Consider the following 18,408-nt stretch of genomic DNA (forward strand, 5'->3'; position numbering starts at 1 on the left):
CTGAGGCCGCGTCGCCATCTGGCCCAACGATCCACTTTTTGTGACCCCCTCTAGACAATAGCGCTGCCCCTCAGCTTCCATCTCCAACAACTTTAGCCGGTTCCACTCTATGTGTCCTTTGAAGGAGAGGCTCTCCTCGAAATCGCTAGAATGTGGCTGGTCCATTCTGTCATAAGCTGGCGTGTTGTGAAGTGTTTGCGATTCCAAAGATGCGGAGGACCTCAGGCAGCGTGCAGGTAAGAAGATTCTTTACTTCAATATACAAAGCAACGCAACACAAACTGGTGCTAGCTTAGCGTAGCAGGAAGATTAGCAAAGTGAAAACACAGGTAGCAAAAAAACAAACAACGAAACCAACAAACAAACCGTCGTGTATAACGAACAGCGAACAATGGACCAGCAATTAATAAATAAGGGTGATGATTAGCCTCACACCAGGTGACAACAGTAATCATATAATGAGGAGAAGTGTGTAGCTGTTGCTCGTAACATAAGGGCGCATAAAACCAAAACACATAAAACACAGGCAAATAATATGATGCAAAAAATAAAGTATATGATCTGGCGCAACAGATCATAACAAACTGTTCACTGCTACACTTTCTGTATCGTTCCATGACGGGATCAATAAAGTATAGATTTGGACCTACCAAAAGTCAGTCTAATGCAGGGGTGTCAAACTCAAATACAGAGTGGGCCAAAATTTAAAACTGAACAAAGCCGTGGGCCAAGGTTGAACAAATTAACCTTTTAATAGGGACCCAAACAAGTTTTGCATTGAATATTGAACAAGCAAGGCTTATATAACTTTATAGTGACATGCAAAATCGAGTTTCAAATAATAATAATAATAATTAAAAAATATCAATGGCATATCAAATACAATTTAAATAAAAATTGAAAGCCTCTTTTCTATTTGCAGACTTCTGAGGTAAATATCAACATTAACTTTTTCCACAAGCTAATAAATTTGAAAATAAAATAATGAATAAACCAACCATTCAGGACTTTAAACTGCTCAGTTTGCAACACACTGATCTAATCTGATGTGCCCAAGCCAGATACCTGACATCTTTTCTTGGATGCTAGTTCATTAATGTTGGGGCTCAGGCTTTGAGCTGAGGCAACCTTCATTATCGAACACACACACACACACCTTGTAGCATCCCGGAAGAGTTAGTGCTGCAAAGGGTTCTGGGTATTTGTTCTGTTGTATTTATGTTGTGTTACGGTACGGATGTTCTCCCGAAATGTGTTTGTCATTCTTGTTTGGTGTGGATTCACAGTGTGGCGTATATTTCCAAAAGTTTTTAAAACATTTATTCGGCCACCCTCAGTGTAACCTGTATCGCTGTTGATGAAGTATGCATTGCATTCAGTTGTGTGTGCGTGCAGAAGCTGCAAATATTATGTGACTGGAGCACTTGTTGGACTGAATGAAAAGCAGACGTGACGATTTTCGGGAGGGGCACTGAAGTTTGGAAGTCTCCCGGGAGGGTTGGCAAGTATGAGAATTAGCGGTGAATTGAATTAGCGGTGAATGCGGTGGTACCGTGGCACCGCCGCAATATATAATCGGCGGGCCAGCTTTAGTGTTAATTTGATATTGCCTCAAAGGCCAAGTGAAATTACACGATATTTGGCCCGCCGGCCAGAGTTTGACACCCATGGTCTAATGTTTCACTCTCGTCTCTTTCCTTGCTATCAGTCGCAGACATGAGAGATGAAAGGTGAGATGTATAGAAATGAGGTGAAAGGTTAGATACGGACAGATAGTTGAGAAGAGCTCTGGTTTAGAGAATGCAAAGATTAACGTAAACTGACTGCAGATATACTCCGGCTTCCTCCCACCTCCAAAGACATACACCTGGGGATAGGTTGATTGGCAACACTGAATTGGACCAAGTGTGTGAATGTGGGTGTGAATGTTGTCTATCTGTGTTGCCCTGCAATGAGGTGGCGAATTGGTGCACCCTGTCTTCCACCCAAGTGCAGCTGGGATAGGCTCCAGCACCCCCACAACCCCGAGAGGGACAAAGTGTGTTTGTGTGTGTGTGAGTAAGTGTGTGTGTGTGTGTGTGTGTGTGTGTGTGTGCGTGTGTGCATGTGTGTGTGTTTGTTTTCCTGGCAAAGTGTTCATCATATTCCCAACTGTTTTAAAGCAGGTTTATCAAGCGTTAATGTTCTTTTACCCTGTACAATGTGTGTCTCTAGGGATGATGTTTGATAAGAAATTATCGAGTTTGAGCCTATTATCAAATCCTCTTATCGAACCGATTCCTTATCGATTCTCTTATCGAGTCCCGATAGGTTGTTGTATATGGAAAAAAACACAATATTTGGTTTAACAAATCACTTCACATTCTCTACTATAGTATTACCATATCTGAGTTATTGTGCAGAAATGTGGGGAAATAACTACAAATGTGCGCTACATTCGTTAACCGTGTTACAAAAAAGATCAATTAGACTGACACATAATGTTGGATATAGAGAACATACAAACACTTTATTTATTGAGTCAAAAATATTAAAGTTCAATTATTTGGTAAAATTGCAAACAGCTAAAATGATGTGGAATTAAATGATGGAATGGATTAAGTAAAGAAGTTAAACATTGTACTGATATGATCCAGTTTAAGAGGTTGTTCAAATGAATAGTGCTTACAAAGTACAAAGAAGAAGAATTATGAGAAATACTTTCAACCTTATTGAAAATAAGATATTCTTCATCTCAGTATATTAATAATGACTGAATTAATTAATTACATATTACAAAACTGTTGTATATAGTAATTCACAGATATTTATTATAAAAAGGTCAGTAAATGATGTATATATTTGTAAACGCTATGAAGTGGGAAAGGGGTAGGATTAAATAAGCTTTACTTCTTCCTACTCCTGTAAAGTGAAATGATATGAAACTGTGATGTATTATGATGTGGTCGGATTATGTTTTGTTTAATTATGTTCTGTTAGTTTTGGACTTCCTTAGTTGTTTTGTGCACTTCGGGGGTTTGTTTTAGTCACCATGGTTACTTATGATTTTCACCTGCCTTGTCACGCACCTGTTGCTCATCAGAGACTCTATTTAAGCCTGCCTTTTCCGGTCACTCATCGTTGCTTCATTGTTTGCATTTGCAACTATTACGTTGGCATTCTGGTTTTCGAGCTCATGATTCCTGTGCTAAAGTTACCTTAGCTTCTAGTATTCCTGTGCTAAGTAAGTTTTTGCTTTAGCTTCTCGTGCGAACGGCACACTTTCCTTTTGTTTCGTTCCTGTCTGTTGTAATGTGTATGATTTATGAGAAATAAATCATCTCCTACCTGCACGTTTTTGTCCGGAGTCGTCAGTTTTGCGTCCCGGGAGAACGCTGCACCCCACCGTGACAAATGACTGAGCTACGTGACATCATTTCTTGTGATGTCTCACGGGGCATTTCTTGTTGGGACGGGATTCGTTCCCAACGATTTGAATAAACAAACAACTCTTTTTCTTTACTATAGTGGTCTCGATAATGGGTACCAGTTCTCAAAAAGGGAAAATCGGTTTCGAGCATCATCCCTAGTCTGCTCTTGAACAGGTTTGTATTGGACTATTTCAGTTTGCATTTGAACTCTCCCTTATAAGGCCCTGATACAAGCAGTTCTACTTGTGAAAATATCCATCCATCCAATTTTTATCGCTTGTCTCTTTTGGGGTAGCGTGGGGTGGCTAGAGCCTATCTCAGCTGCATTCGGGCAAAAGGCGGGGTACAAGTCTCCAGCTCATCGCAGGGCCAACACAGACAGACAGACAACATTCACACTCACATTCACACACTGGGGCCAATTTAGTGTTGCAAATCAACCTATCCCTAGGTGGATGTCTTTGGGGGTGGGAGGAAACCGGAGTACCTGGAGGGAACCTACGCAATCATAGGGAGAACATGCAAACTTCACATAGAAAGACCCCGAGGCTGGGGATCAAACCCCGGACCTTATTATTGTGAGGCACACACACTAACCCCTGTTTCACCGTTATGCCCACTTGTGCACATATCAACAGCTCAGTCTCCTTCAACAAGCACACAAGGTTAGTCATTTCTTCTACATTACAAAAGATAAACACGGTACAAAACAACTTAGGTTCCGTTTCTTTTAAAAAAAATACATCAATAAATGTTATTTTTGGTGGAAACATTTTGTATCTAATGTACTACACTCGTTTTACACATTAAAGCACTGCACTAAGTGATACTAGAATTCTTAAAAACTAATTTTTGTTTGTATGTCCTATTTGTGTTACGACTGCGTGGCATTGTGATGCCGGAGGTCGTCTTTTCAAGATGCAGAGGGGTCAGGAAGCAGCTTGCAGGTGAGAATAAATGATTTATTCGAGTTGTAGTACAAAATATGCTGCGCGGTGCCCACGGCACAGAAAACAAAAGGGTAGCCAAAAGATGCTAATATCAAAAATGCAGACTATGAGCGAAACTAGGAGCGTAACTTGTTGCATGGGAGCAAACAAAACCAACAGACCGAGTGAGGCCAGCGCGTAAACTAAATAGCCCTCTGATTAGTGCCCGGGCAACAGGTGCGCGTCCGGGACACTAACCAGAGGCAGGTGACTATAATCTGCCGTCATGGCAACAGAAACAAACTCAAGAGGTGCTGAAAACACAAGTGACTTGAAAACAAAAACAAAACTATGATCCGGGTAGCGGATCATAACAGTACCCCCCCCTTAAGGGACAGATTCCAGATGTCCCCTGGCAAAACTAAAACCCCCCCGACTATAACAAAGTTCAAGAGTCAAGGGAGGGTGGAGGGAGGATTTGGCGGAGGGTCGCCAGGCCACGTGTCCCCGAATCCACCGGGGACGAGTCAGGTGGCGGCGGCGAATGGAACGCCGCTGCCGGAGGCGAGGCGGGCGACCACGGAAAGGCCACATTCGTGGCTGCCGAGAAGGTGGGCGTGAGTGGCGCCAGAAGTTCAGCAGCCGGAGAGTTCTGCGACTACGTCTCGGGTGTCGCTGCTGTTTGCGCCACTGGCGTCCATACACAAACCTCCGAGAGCGCCGCTTGCGCAGCCAGACCACTCGAGGTCGCTGAGACGACGATGAGGGCGAGAGAGCAGACGTCGCCGTGGAAGCAGGAGGAGTCGTCGTCGCCGTGGAAACAGGAGGAGTCGTCGTCGCCGTGGAAACAGGAAGCGTCGTCGTCGCCGTGTGGAAACAGGAAGCGTCGTCGTCGCCGTGGAAACAGGAAGCGTCGTCGTCGCCGTGGAAGCAGGAAGCGTCGCCGTCGCCGTGGAAGCAGGAAGCGTCGTCGCCGTGGAAGCAGGAAGCGTCGTCGCCGTGGAAGCAGGAAGCGTCGTAGCCGTGGAAGCAGGAAGCGTCGTCGCCGTGGAAGCAGGAAGCGTCGTCGCCGTGGAAGCAGGAAGCGTCGTCGCCGTGGAAACAGGAAGCGTCGTCGCCGTGGAAACAGGAAGCGTCGTCGCCGTGAAAACAGGAAGCGTTGTCGCTGTCGGCGTGGGCGGAGCAGGCGGCTCGTCTGTCGACGTGGGCGGAGCCAGAGGCGGAGCAGGCGGCTCGTCTGTCGGCGTGGGCGGAGCCAGAGGCGGAGCAGGCGGCTCGTCTGTCGGCGTGGGCGGAGCCAGAGGCGGAGCAGGCGGCTCGTCTGCCGGCGTGGGCGGAGCCAGAGGCGGAGCAGGCGGCTCGTCTGCCGGCGTGGGCGGAGCAGGCGTCCGGGCTGTCGACGTGGGCGGAACAGGCGGCTCGTCTGCCGGCGTGGGCGGAGCAGGTGCTGGTGTGGGAACCAGACTTGGAGCAGGTGCTGGTGTGGGAACCAGACTTGGAGCAGGTGCTGGTGTGGGAACCAGACTTGGAGCAGGTGCTGGTGTGGGAACCAGACTTGGAGCAGGTGCTGGGCGTGACTTTGGCGGAGGTGGCCTGGCCGGGGGTTGCGGCTTAGCACGCCGAAGGACTGGTGGTGGCGGCCGGGCAGGAGGTTGCGGCTTAGCATGCCGGAGAACTGGTGGCGGAGGCCGGCATGGAGGTTTGGGCTTGGCTGGGCGCAGCTGTGCCCGCCCACTAGCAAAGCACCCAGTACTAGCCCCCCCCTCAAGAAGCGGATCCCAGACGCGTCTTGTGCAGTCTGGAACAGTCTTTAGGGGTGGGAGGGAGGAGGTGAGGAGGGGGGTAGGCTCCGCCCCTTTTGATTGTCCAAATTCTCTATTCTGCTCTTCAATAGCATGCGGAGTGTCCTTTGCCGCTTGGGATTGTTCCTCAAGTCTTAGTTCAATCAGTACCTTCCGGTACCACTCATCCACCCAAGCAGGACTGTACTTCTCGAGGGGTGTCTCGGAAGATGACTGGTCTGGAACAGGAAGTGGAGAAGGCAGAGCAGCACGTGGCACAGCAGACAGAGGAGTGGGTGGAGCTTGAGCCTTAGGGGGTGGGGCCAAAGTAATTGGGGGCTGAGCTTGAAAGTCAGAAGGTGAGTGGGACTGACTAGACCTAGAATTTAAAAAAATGTCCTGATAATGCTTAATTTTAGAATTAAAGTCATTTGTAAATGGCTGACAGAAAGAATTAACAGAATGCAAAAAAATTTATTTTTCTATGACGTCATCAAAAGTGGACGGGCGCGTGTCCTCGGGGGGCGACAACGGAATGACGTCATAGCTGCAATCCCAGTGATTGACAGGCCAGTCGGAGGAATCTTTGAAAATATGGTCATTATAATTACCAAATATTTGAGGAGAATCCTGGGCTGCTTGTAGCTGGCTGTGCTCAGGAGGGAAAAGTTGTGGGATAGGTGCGTTTTTGCCGCGAGCCGAAGTCTTCTTGGTTGACTTCCGCTTTCGCTGACGCGTACGGGCTGGCTGTGAGCGGACATCCCGGGCCAGATGGAGTCGATATGGACCAACGAACCGTCAGGCCCCCACAAAAGGTCTTCGAGCTCCAAAGGGGAATACTGGAGAGTCTCTCTCTCCATCGCCTTTAAGACCAGCCACGTCCCGTAGCCAGAATCCTCCACGCCCTCTTCGAAAAGACTGTCTGCTGTTGGTTTTCTGTTACGAGTGCGTGGCATTGTGATGCCGGAGGTCGTCTTTTCAAGATGCAGAGGGGTCAGGAAGCAGCTTGCAGGTGAGAATAAATGATTTATTCGAGTTGTAGTACAAAATATGCTGCGCGGTGCCCACGGCACAGAAAACAAAAGGGTAGCCAAAAGATGCTAATATCAAAAATGCAGACTATGAGCGAAACTAGGAGCGTAACTTGTTGCATGGGAGCAAACAAAACCAACAGACCGAGTGAGGCCAGCGCGTAAACTAAATAGCCCTCTGATTAGTGCCCGGGCAACAGGTGCGCGTCCGGGACACTAACCAGAGGCAGGTGACTATAATCTGCCGTCATGGCAACAGAAACAAACTCAAGAGGTGCTGAAAACACAAGTGACTTAAAAACAAAAACAAAAATATGATCCGGGCAGCGGATCATAACAATTTGAAACTGATACGGTCTGGACGCCGAGATGGGCAGTCGCATCCTCTTTCACTCCGGCTCGGGAATACAATCAACTATTCGGATGATCCCACACTTCCTCCTTTTTCTACTGTGGATCACGGATTTATATTTTAAACCTCCTCGGATACTTTACCCTCTTGAAAATGAGAGTCGGGAACGTGAAATGGACAATCACAGTGACTTTTATCTCATAGACAATACATCGGCGAAGCACTTTAGCTTCGAAGCTAACGCGATAGCCTCGTGCTTAACTGCAAATCGAAACAGAAGAAACATGCCCCTGACTGGAAGGATAGACCAAAGGTCAACAATACTACTATTACTTCTACTATCAGGAGACACTGAACTCAACCCTGGACCTGTAACCACACGTTTTTGTTATATTCTATTTTTGGATCATTGTTGTGATCGCTTCTTTTGTTAAGTAAAGAACTATTTACTCACAAATGCATCTGCATCCTTGAGTTCCTCTGTTCCACATCTAATTGAATTGTGACACTCCCCTCTTTAAAAAAGGAAGCAAATTGGAACCTGGCAACTACCGACCTGTTTCTATTCATAGTTCAATTTCGAAAGTAATGGAAAAAATAGTTTATGAACAGGTCGATGGTTACCTTGCCACCAATAAACTCATGTACAAATTCCAATCCGGCTTCAGAACTAACCACTCCACTGACACATGCCTTCTCTATCTGACCGACCAAAATGAGGTGGACGCGGGCAAATACTGCGGCATGGTCATGCTGGATCTTCAGAAGGCCTTTGACACCGTTGACCACGCTATACTGTTGGATAAGCTCAGAGCAATCGGATTTGACAAAACCTCATCGAGCTGGATGCAATCTTACTTGGAGGGGAGGGAACAGGTGGTAGAGGTGAATGGCACCGTGACCCCCCCCCCCCCCCCCCCCCCCCCCTCTCTCTCTCTCAGTGAGCTGTGGAGTCCCCCAAGGCAGTATATTGGGGCCTTTACTGTTCCTAGTATACATAAACGACTTGTCATCGGCATGCGACTGTGAATTGTTCTTGTTTGCGGATGACTCGGTCCTGCTGGTATCAGACAAGGACAAGTCACAGGTGGAGAAAATCCTCAGTGCTGAACTCTGTAGAACTTGCACCTGGCTCGCTGACAACAAGCTATCCATACACTTGGGTAAAACGGAATCCATCCTGTTTGGGTCCCACATCAACCTTAAGAAAGTCAATGACTTCACTATACAAGTGGGTGACATTGTTATCACCAGGAAGGATGAGGTCACCTACCTAGGTTCCATTCTCGAGGCTAATCTTTCCTGTGATAAAATGGCAACCAAGGTAATCAAAAAGGTCAACCAACTAACGAGATTTCTCTATAGAATCTCCTCTCTGGTCAACACAAGCACCATGAGGATTCTAGCGGGAACTCTCGTTCAACACTTTTTCGATTACGCATGCACCTCCTGGTACCCAAGCACCTCCAAAACCCTCAAATCTAAACTCCAAACAACCCAGAACAAGCCGTCAGATTACTTCTAGATCTCCACCCCAGATCCCACCTCACTCCTATCCACTTCTCCAAAGCTCAGGGTGGAGGACAGAGTAAAACAACTTGCACTGAGCCTAGTCTATAAAATCCGCTACACCTCTCTGATACTGAAGTACATGTCAAACTACTTCCTTAACGTAAATGACCGCCATAACCACAACACCAGGGGGAGCTCCACTAACCACGTTAAACCCAGATTCCGATGTAACAAAGGTCTTAACTCATTCTCTTTCTATGCCACATCAATATGGAATGCGCTCCCAACAGGTATAAAAGAAAGGGCATCTCTATCCTCCTTCAAAACCGCAATAAAAGTACACCTCCAGGCAACTTCAACCCTCAACTAACACCCTCCCGGGATTGTTAGTAATCAAATGTAAACAATCAAATGTAGATACTTTTGGTATGCCTTCTGATCTCTCTCTCTCTCTCTTTCTCTCTCTCTCTCTCTCTCTCTCTCTCTCTCTCTCTCTCTCTCTCTCTCTCTCTCTCTCTCTCTCTCTCTCTCTCTCTCTCTCTATGTCCACTACTTGCTGTACAAATCCTACCAAGTCAGACCTACACTGTTTCAATATCCATTTCTCTGTTCTCAATTGTTGATGACTGATGATAACAACCAAACCTAACACCTAACCCCCCCCCCCCCCCCCCCTCCACACCTCGAATTGTAAATAATGTAAATAATTCAATGTATACACCCTGATGATTATCTTGTGTGATGACTGTATTATTATGATAGTATATATCATAGTATATATCTGTATCATGAATCAATTTAAGTGGACCCCGACTTAAACAAGTTGAAAAACATATTCGGGTGTTACCATTTAGTGGTCAATTGTACGGAATATGTATACTAATAAAAGTCTCAATCAATCAATCAACGTAGGCCATAGGCTTCTAGAAGCTAGCAGCTACACAACAACTAAGCACGCAATAGCACACAAGCAAGGTATTTCCTTAAGGCAATATCCCTAATTTAACAATATTGCAGTTCAAAACACAGTATGTGTTAATATAAACAAGTATCAAATAATTATAGTTGCATATTACTTACACATACAAAGTCTCTAAGGCAGAAGTGTATTATAGAGTGTCCAGTAACAAGTGTGTCCGCATCGTTCAACTTACTGCGTCATTAGCTTAACTTCATGAATTATTGTGACCCCTAGGTTTCGCCAAAGAACCAATTACCACTCCACTTGAACTTAAAATACAGCATAAGTATATTCCAGACGGTTAATGATACATGGGTTAGTGTTTTTCACAACTACAATTGTTCTCTGAGTAATTTCAATCAAACATTTTCTAACATTCCACACTACAAAATAAAAGTATTTATAATTCCTGCTTATACAGTATACCAATATATCAATACTCAAGGCTCCAATAATGGTATTGTATCAGATGAAAAAAAAAAAATCCAAGATGGCGGCGCGCACAGACGCAGCGGCTTACGGCTCTCCATTTCAGTGCTCTTTCTTCCTTCTTTTCTTCATGTTTTTTTTCCTTTTGTGCACCACCTGTACTGCAAACACCCGGTACACCCGCCAGTCACTCTTGGATATCGGTAACTCGGTAACTTTCACCACGAGCACAACATCCCAGATGACATAGCGAGAGCACAGGGCTCTCCGTGGTTTGTTGTCGGGTCTGGGAGACGGCGCAGACGGAGGAGGGAGAGGAAGCAGAAGCGTGGCCGCAGGTCTGGCGTCTTGCTCAGGCTTAGGAAACAACCCCACAAGCCACCTCTATCGAGCCTGTTCCTCTCTAATGCCAGATCCCTTGTACAGAAGATGGACGACCTGGAGTTACAACTTGCTGGAAACCGCTATGTTCGGGACTGTTGTGCTATGATTATCACCGAAACCTGGCTTCACCCGGAAATACCCGATGCTAGCATGCAGCTAGCCGGACGCACTCTGCTCCGCCGGGACAGAACTAAGGACTCCGGTAAGAGCAGAGGAGGGGGGCTCTGTATCTACGTGCATGAGAACTGGTGCAACAACGGGACAATCACTGAACAGCACTGTTGCCCGGACGTGGAGTACATGTCTGTTAGATGTCGGCCTTTTTTTCTCCCGAGAGAGCTGTCTGTTGTTATCATCACGGCTGTGTATATTCCACCGGACGCCAAAGTAAACACAGCGCTCTCTCTTCTGCTGAACACCGTCAACGAACAGCAGCGGGCCCACCCCGACGGTGTTCATATCGTAGCAGGGGATTTTAATAAGGCCAATCTGAAGACTGTACTCCCTAAGTTCTACCAGCACGTGAAGTGTTCTACAAGGGGCAAGAACACCCTGGACCACGTGTATACCAACATAAAGCACGCGTACAGAGCTACACCCGTCCCCCAGCTTGGACAGTCAGACCATCTTTCCCTCCTGCTCTCTCCTACCTACACCCCCATCAGACGCCAGGCCAGGCCTATCACAAAGACTGTTATGACCTGGCCTGACGATGCACTCCCCAAACTTCAGGACTGCTTCCAACACACAGACTGGGACCTCTTCCAACAACAGGAGCTGGAGACAGCCACAGGAACGGTGCTGGACTACATAAAGTTCTGCATCGGGAATGTGACTGTGGAAAAAACCATCCGGGTTTACCCCAACAAGAAACCCTGGATGACCAGCCAGGTCCGCACACTCCTCAGGGCCCGCGACACAGCCTTCAGGTCAGGGGACAGGGCACTGTACAGTGTTGCTAGAGCCGACCTGAAGAGAGGGATTAAAAAAGCAAAGGCGGACCACAGGAGGTGCATAGAGTCCCATCTGTCCAGCAAAAATTCACGGGAGGTGTGGCGGGGCATTCATGACATCACGAACTTCAGAGGCTGCAATATGACAACTGCGGATCAGAGTGCGACACTGGCAGAGGAGCTTAACTGTTTCTTTGCCCATTTCGAAACCCCCCAGCGACACTCATCTGCTCCAGCCCTGCCCCCGCCCCCACCGGGCTCCGGCGCCACTCCACTCACTGTACAGGAGCACAGTGTCAGATGAGTGCTCCTGGCTGTGAACCCCAGGAAGGCTACCGGACCAGACGGAGTACCTGGAAAGGTGCTCAGGACGTGCGCCCACCAGCTCGCTCCCCCCCTCACCAGGATCTTCAACCTCTCCCTGGCTCAGGCAGTCATCCATCCTGCCTGAAGTCATCTACAATAATCCCGGTGCCGAAGAAGTCTCCCATCACCAGCCTGAATGATTACCGACCAGTGGCCCTCACTCCGGTAATCATGAAGTGCTTCGAGCGACTTGTTCTCCAGCACATCAAGGACCATATCCCTCCAGACTTCGACCCCCACCAGTTCGCATACCGGGCGAACAGGTCCACAGAGGACGCCATCGCTGTTGCTCTCCACTCTGCTCTGAACCACCTGGAGCAGCAGCAGAGCTACGTCCGGATGCTCTCTGTGGACTATAGCTCTGCTTTCAATACAATAATCCCGGACAGACTCTGCAATAAACTGGACACTCTTGGCCTCCCCCCTCTCACAAACGCCTGGATAAGGGACTTCCTAACGGACCGACCACAGAATGTGAGACTTGGCCCGCACCTCTCATCCTCCCGCACGCTGAGCATCGGCTCCCCACAGGGCTGTGTGCTGAGCCCCCTCCTCTACTGCCTTTACACCCATGACTGCAGTCCGGCCCACAGTGACAACCTTACCGTCAAGTTCGCCGACGATACCACAGTGGTCGGGCTCATCTCCAGGGGTGACGAGGCTGCCTACAGAGAGGAGGTCCTGAAGCTGACGGCCTGGTCTTCGGAGAACAACCTCGCTCTCAACACCAGCAAGACCAGAGAGATCATCGTCGACTTCAGGAGGAGCAGCACCGACCCTGCCCCCCTCTACATCAACGGCGAGCGTGTAGAGACGGTCCACACCTTCAGGTACCTTGGAGTCCACATCTCTAATGACTTCTCCTGGACAGTCAACACCACATCAATCATCAAGAAGGCTCAGCAGCGGCTACACTTCCTTAGAGTCCTCGGGAAGTACAACCTGAAGCCTGACCTGCTGCTGACCTTCTACCGCTCGTCCATCGAGAGCCTGCTGACCTACTGTATTACGGTATGGTACGGCAGCTGCACTGCAGCAGACAGGGAGAGGCTGCAAAGAGTGGTCAAGACGGCTCAGAAGATCATCGGCCGCCCTCTCCCCTCTCTGACGGACATCTACACCTCCCGCTGCCTCAACAGAGCCAGTGCCATCATCAAGGACAGCACCCACCCTGGCTCTGACCTGTTCCACCTGCTGCCCTCTGGGAAGCGCTACAGGTGCATTAAAACCAAAACAAACAGGCTAAAGAACAGCTTCTTCCCCAGGGCCATAACCATCCTGAACGGACTGTCCCATTGTCCCTCATAACTGCCTTCTCTTCGGTGCAATAACCCATTCCACCAACCACCCTGTTTTTTTTTCATGTATATATTAATTTCACACCATATTCATTGCACTTCTACATTTTTTATATTTTTATATATTTGCACATTGTTTTTCTAGCATGCACACATCGCACTGTATGGAATGGCCTCAATCTCGTTACCTTGCGTAATGACAATAAAGCTGTTTCTGATTCTGAAAGAGACTGCTTTAGTCTGAAGCCTGAAACTTTTTGTCTTTCGAAGCATGCTGGCTAAAGAGTAAACACTCATACTTTTTTAGGAGTTGGTGGTAGGTATTTTAGACAATGCAAAGTATGTGGAAGCAGGACCTGCTGATTCAGAGTATGTAGCAGGTAATGAAAGAAATATATCGAAGTTGTCTGAGTTTTTCCCGCACTTTTAGAGCCAAATATTGACCAGTACTTCTCTGCTTCTCTAGTCGACTTCCACAGACAAGTGGAAGTGTCGGTTAACCTATCGGGTCTTCGGACCAGCCCACTGACTTTGACGGCTGAGTTTCATGAGGATGTCCCATGTCGGTGGTTGTTGTGATCCCAGGATGCAGAAAGGCAAGCTTTAGGGTCGTACCTGATGAAGTGTGTGAGGTTACACCAATGCTGAGGGTCTATGTGGGCCATGTCCCGTTTGAAGGCTTCACCACAGACCTCCACTTCCCACTCCAAGCGGGACTCGTTGCATGCTTTCCTCGGCCGAGAGGACGTGGGTTCAATGTTGAAACTCTCAGTCGCTGAAAAGGGGGAAAATAAATCAGATTTAGCCAAGGCTGCTTACTACCTGAATATTAGCTTTGAAAAGATGCACACTTACCTGACAGTCCCCCCATCATCCATGCATTGACTGCAACAAACAAACAAAGAGATTTTAGTGAAAAGACGCCACAAATGGCTTATTTAGTTTTCTGTCTCCCTCGCCTCTAACCTTGCCTTCCCTGGGTTGTTATCATAATATATGCATCATCAGTTGTATCATTTTACAGATCCATGTGCACCTTTTCAAGTCACATTTTTGCATGGAATCGTACTAAATTCCCACGACAACACGCTCGTGCTTCACACGTGGAGGCATTTCCCTTAAAGATTCCGAGCATTACTGCTTGGCTGGACTCACACAAAGATCGTTTGAGGTTTTTTGGATCTCACTAAGGTGCAATTGTGTCAAATCTGAACACATATTTTCCCAAATACTGTGCAATCCCAAGAGATTGAAGCAGATGAATGCTTGTCTGGAATCACATTTACAGTCAAATCAAGCAGACTTGCAAATGAGAGATAGCACATCTGTTTAAAAGAAACCCTGCAGGGTAAACACATTACGAGCAACCATGTTTGCTAAGCTTAGACTTTTCCCTCTTTGAGGCTTTAAAAGGGTGTGTGAAGTTCAACTCGATATGATGTGTTGACATATTGTGCATTTACTGTATCTTAAGGCTTGAATATGTACTCGCGTCATGGAGCTTGCGTCTCTCCCGAGAGTGTCTTGTTTGATTTATAGTTCTTCTGTGGGGGGTGGCCCCATACTAGTAATCCTCTTCCAAAACACTAAGGGGCAGTGTCTCCAGAAGGAGCAACTGCAGACGAGATGGTGTGTATTTCCTTCCTGTGAAGAGTGACTATATACAACCACTTAAAAGCCTACTGAAACCCACTACTACCGACCACGCAGTCTGATAGTTTATATATATATATGATGAAATCTTAACATTGCAACACATGCCAATGTGGCCGGGTTAGTTTACTGACGTGCAATTTTAAATTTTGCGCGACATATCCTGCTGAAAATGTCTCGGTATGATGACGTCAGTGCGTGACGTCGCGGATTGTGGAGGACATTTTGAGACAGCATGATGGCGAGCTATTAAGTCGTCTGTTTCATCGCAAAATTCCACAGTATTCTGGACATCTGTGTTGGTGAATCTTTTGCAATTTGTTCAATGAACATTGGAGACAGTAAAGAAGAAAGCTGTAGGAGGGAAGCGGTGTATTTCGGCTGACTTTAGCAACACAAACACGGCCAGTGTTTCATTGTTTACATTCCCGAAAGATGACAGTCAATCTTTACCATTGGCCTGTGGAGAACTGGGACAACAGAGACTCTTATCAGGAGGACTTTGAGTTGGATACGCAGACACAGTACTGTGAGTACGCTTCCAAACATTTGATCGCTTGCCCGTACGTGCGTGCCGCTATGTGCATGTCACGTAAATAATTCAATGTATCCAACCTGATGATTATCTTGTGTGATGACTGTATTATGATGATAGTATATATGATAGTATATATCTGTATCATGAATCAACCAGCGGACCCCGACTTAAACAAGTTGAAAAACTTATTCGGGTGTTACCATTTAGTGGTCAATTGTACGGAATATGTACTTCACTGTGCAACCTACTAATAAAAGTCTCAAAAAGTCTCACGTAGGTAACTTTGGGGACTTTGGGGAAATATATGTGCTGTATGAACTTTGGGGAGGTGAACGGTACTTTGGGCTGTGTGATTGAGTGTGTTGTGCAGGTGTTTGAGTTGTATTGGCGGGTTATATGGACGGGAGGGGGGAGGTGTTTGTTATGCGGTATTAATTTGTGGCATATTAAATATAAGCCTGGTTGTGTTGTGGCTAATAGAGTATATATGTGTCTAGTGTTTATTTACTGTTTTAGTCATTCCCAGCTGAAAACAGGTCCCACCCGCCTCTCACAGCATCCTTCCTATCTGAATCGCTCCCACTGCCCTCTAGTCCTTCACGCTCACTTTCCTCATCCACAAACCTTTCATCCTCGCTCAAATTAATGGGGAAATAGTCGCTTTCTCAGTCCGAATCACTCTCGCTGCTGGTGGCCATGATTGTAAACAATGTGCGGATGTGAGGAGCTCCACAACCTGTGACGTCACGCTACTTGTCTGCTACTTCCGGTAGAGGCAAGGCTTTTTTTATCAGCGACCAAAAGTTGCGAATTTTATTGTCAATGTTCTCTACTAAATTCTTTCAGTAAAAATATGGCAATATCGCGAAATGATCAAGTATGACACATAGAATGGACCTGCTATCCCTGTTTAAATAAGAAAATCGCATTTTAGTAGGCCTTTAACCACAACATTGACAACTTTCTGGAACTAATCATTCACAATAATCAGGTTACTTTTAATGGACATTTTACTTATATACCTTTGTGAAGATGAACCGTGCAACTTTTGAATGATTCGCGGCAGAGGACGTTAGTATTTGCAACAATATTCGGCAGTTCGGGACTTGGGACAAGAGAGAGATCCAACATGTAAATGCAAATAAACAACATTGTTAAATAACTGTTTAAGTTAATGGCATGCTGGTGTTTATCTCTATGGTAAATGATAAATGATAAATGGGTTGTACTTGTATAGCGCTTTTCTACCTTCAAGGTACTCAAAGCGCTTTGACACTACTTCCACATTTACCCATTCACACACACATTCACACACTGATGGAGGGAGCTGCCATGCAAGGCGCTAACCAGCACCCATCAGGAGCAAGGGTGAAGTGTCTTGCTCAGGACACAACGGACATGACGAGGTTGGTACTAGGTGGGGATTGAACCAGGGACCCTCGGGTCGCGTATGGCCATTCTTCCACTGCGCCACGCCGTCCCCATGGTCATGTTCAGAGTTCACATATGTTTGTATATATACCGTGCCTGAAAGATTATTGACGTAAAAGGAGAAATGTGTGTGAGAGAAAAAGATGTGTGTGGATGATAAAGAATATGTGTCGGAATTGAACCTGTTAGCACAAGATTTGTAATAAAAGTTAAATGTCGTACTTTCACTTTATGACTTCTGGAGGCAACAGCAACGCAATAAGCTGAAAAACACACATTCAGTAATTATTTTCTTAGCGCACCGAGATGTTGAGTAAACAACATCAGTTTTCATGCAAATGTTTAATCACTGTTGTTTTATTTCATACAATAATTTATGCATTTCAAGCACAAAGTCTGGTCGCCTGTGTTCAGGGACTCTCGCTGGCAAAAACTGACCAATCACAGCTCTGCGTTCTGCGTTGCCTAGGATTTTTGGGAGGTGCACATAGGCTATGCAGGAGGCTACGCAGAGGGAGGGGGGATGACGTAGGCAAGCTATGCAAGAGAGAGTATACACCAGGCTTTTGAGCGGTGTAGTTTAGTTTAGTTTTAGTTCTTGCCTGTTCTCTTTAAGATATCATTAATATATAAATACAAAGCTTGCGGTTAGTATTATTTATTTTCCATATTTTTACCATTTTTGCTGTTTTTTGGGTGGGTTATTTTATTTTCCATCAATGTCCTACAGGCTAATAAAACAATGCCCAACAGACCACAAATGGACACAGCTGCTTTTTTTTACCGGTTGATCTACGTTCCCATCCTCACCTATGGTCAGGAGCTTTGGGTTATGACCGAAACGACAATATCAAGGGTACAAGCGGCCGAAATGAGTTTCCTCCGCCTGGCAGCGGGGCTCTCCCATAAAGATAGGGTGAGAACCATTGTTATTCGTGATTTAACGACACAAAACTGCAAACTTCCCAAAACAAGCTAGTGAGACTCCTGCTCAACCTCCCATACAGGACTCACCTAACTCAAGCTAACTTTACCAAATTAGGATGGGCTTAGAGTTGAGGAAAGAGTACAACAAATAGCAATGTGCCTGGTATTCAAAACACTCAGAGAAACTGTCCCCAAGTAAATTAAATAATAAATGTGTTGTACTTGTAGAGCGCTTTTCTACCTTCAAGGTACTCAAAGCGCTTTGACACTACTTCCACATTTACCCATTCACACACACATTCACACACTGATGGAGGGAGCTGCCATGCAAGGCGCTACCAGCACCCATCAGGAGCAAGGGTGAAGTGTCTTGCTCAGGACACAACGGACATGACAAGGTTGGTACTAGGTGGGGATTGAACCAGGGACCCTCGGGTCGCGCACGGCCACTCT

The 18,408-nt window shown here is 46.5% G+C and overlaps 1 protein-coding gene across 5 annotated transcripts in view; it reads right to left on the bottom strand.

Annotated features, from left to right (window-relative positions):
* LOC133609761 (receptor activity-modifying protein 3-like) overlaps positions 1-18,408 on the bottom strand; it is a 156,712-nt gene that overhangs the window by 50,829 nt on the left and 87,475 nt on the right. For all 5 annotated transcript variants that reach the window (XM_061965658.2, XM_061965657.2, XM_061965656.2 and 2 more), the window contains 2 exons: positions 14,262-14,291; positions 14,022-14,181 (listed from right to left, as the gene is read on the bottom strand). In XM_061965658.2, coding sequence (XP_061821642.2) covers positions 14,022-14,181; positions 14,262-14,291 — 190 coding nt within the window. The remainder of the gene's footprint in view (positions 1-14,021; positions 14,182-14,261; positions 14,292-18,408) is intronic.

This window comes from Nerophis lumbriciformis, linkage group LG07, assembly GCF_033978685.3.
Source record: "Nerophis lumbriciformis linkage group LG07, RoL_Nlum_v2.1, whole genome shotgun sequence".
In the NCBI taxonomy this organism is placed as follows: domain Eukaryota; kingdom Metazoa; phylum Chordata; class Actinopteri; order Syngnathiformes; family Syngnathidae; genus Nerophis; species Nerophis lumbriciformis.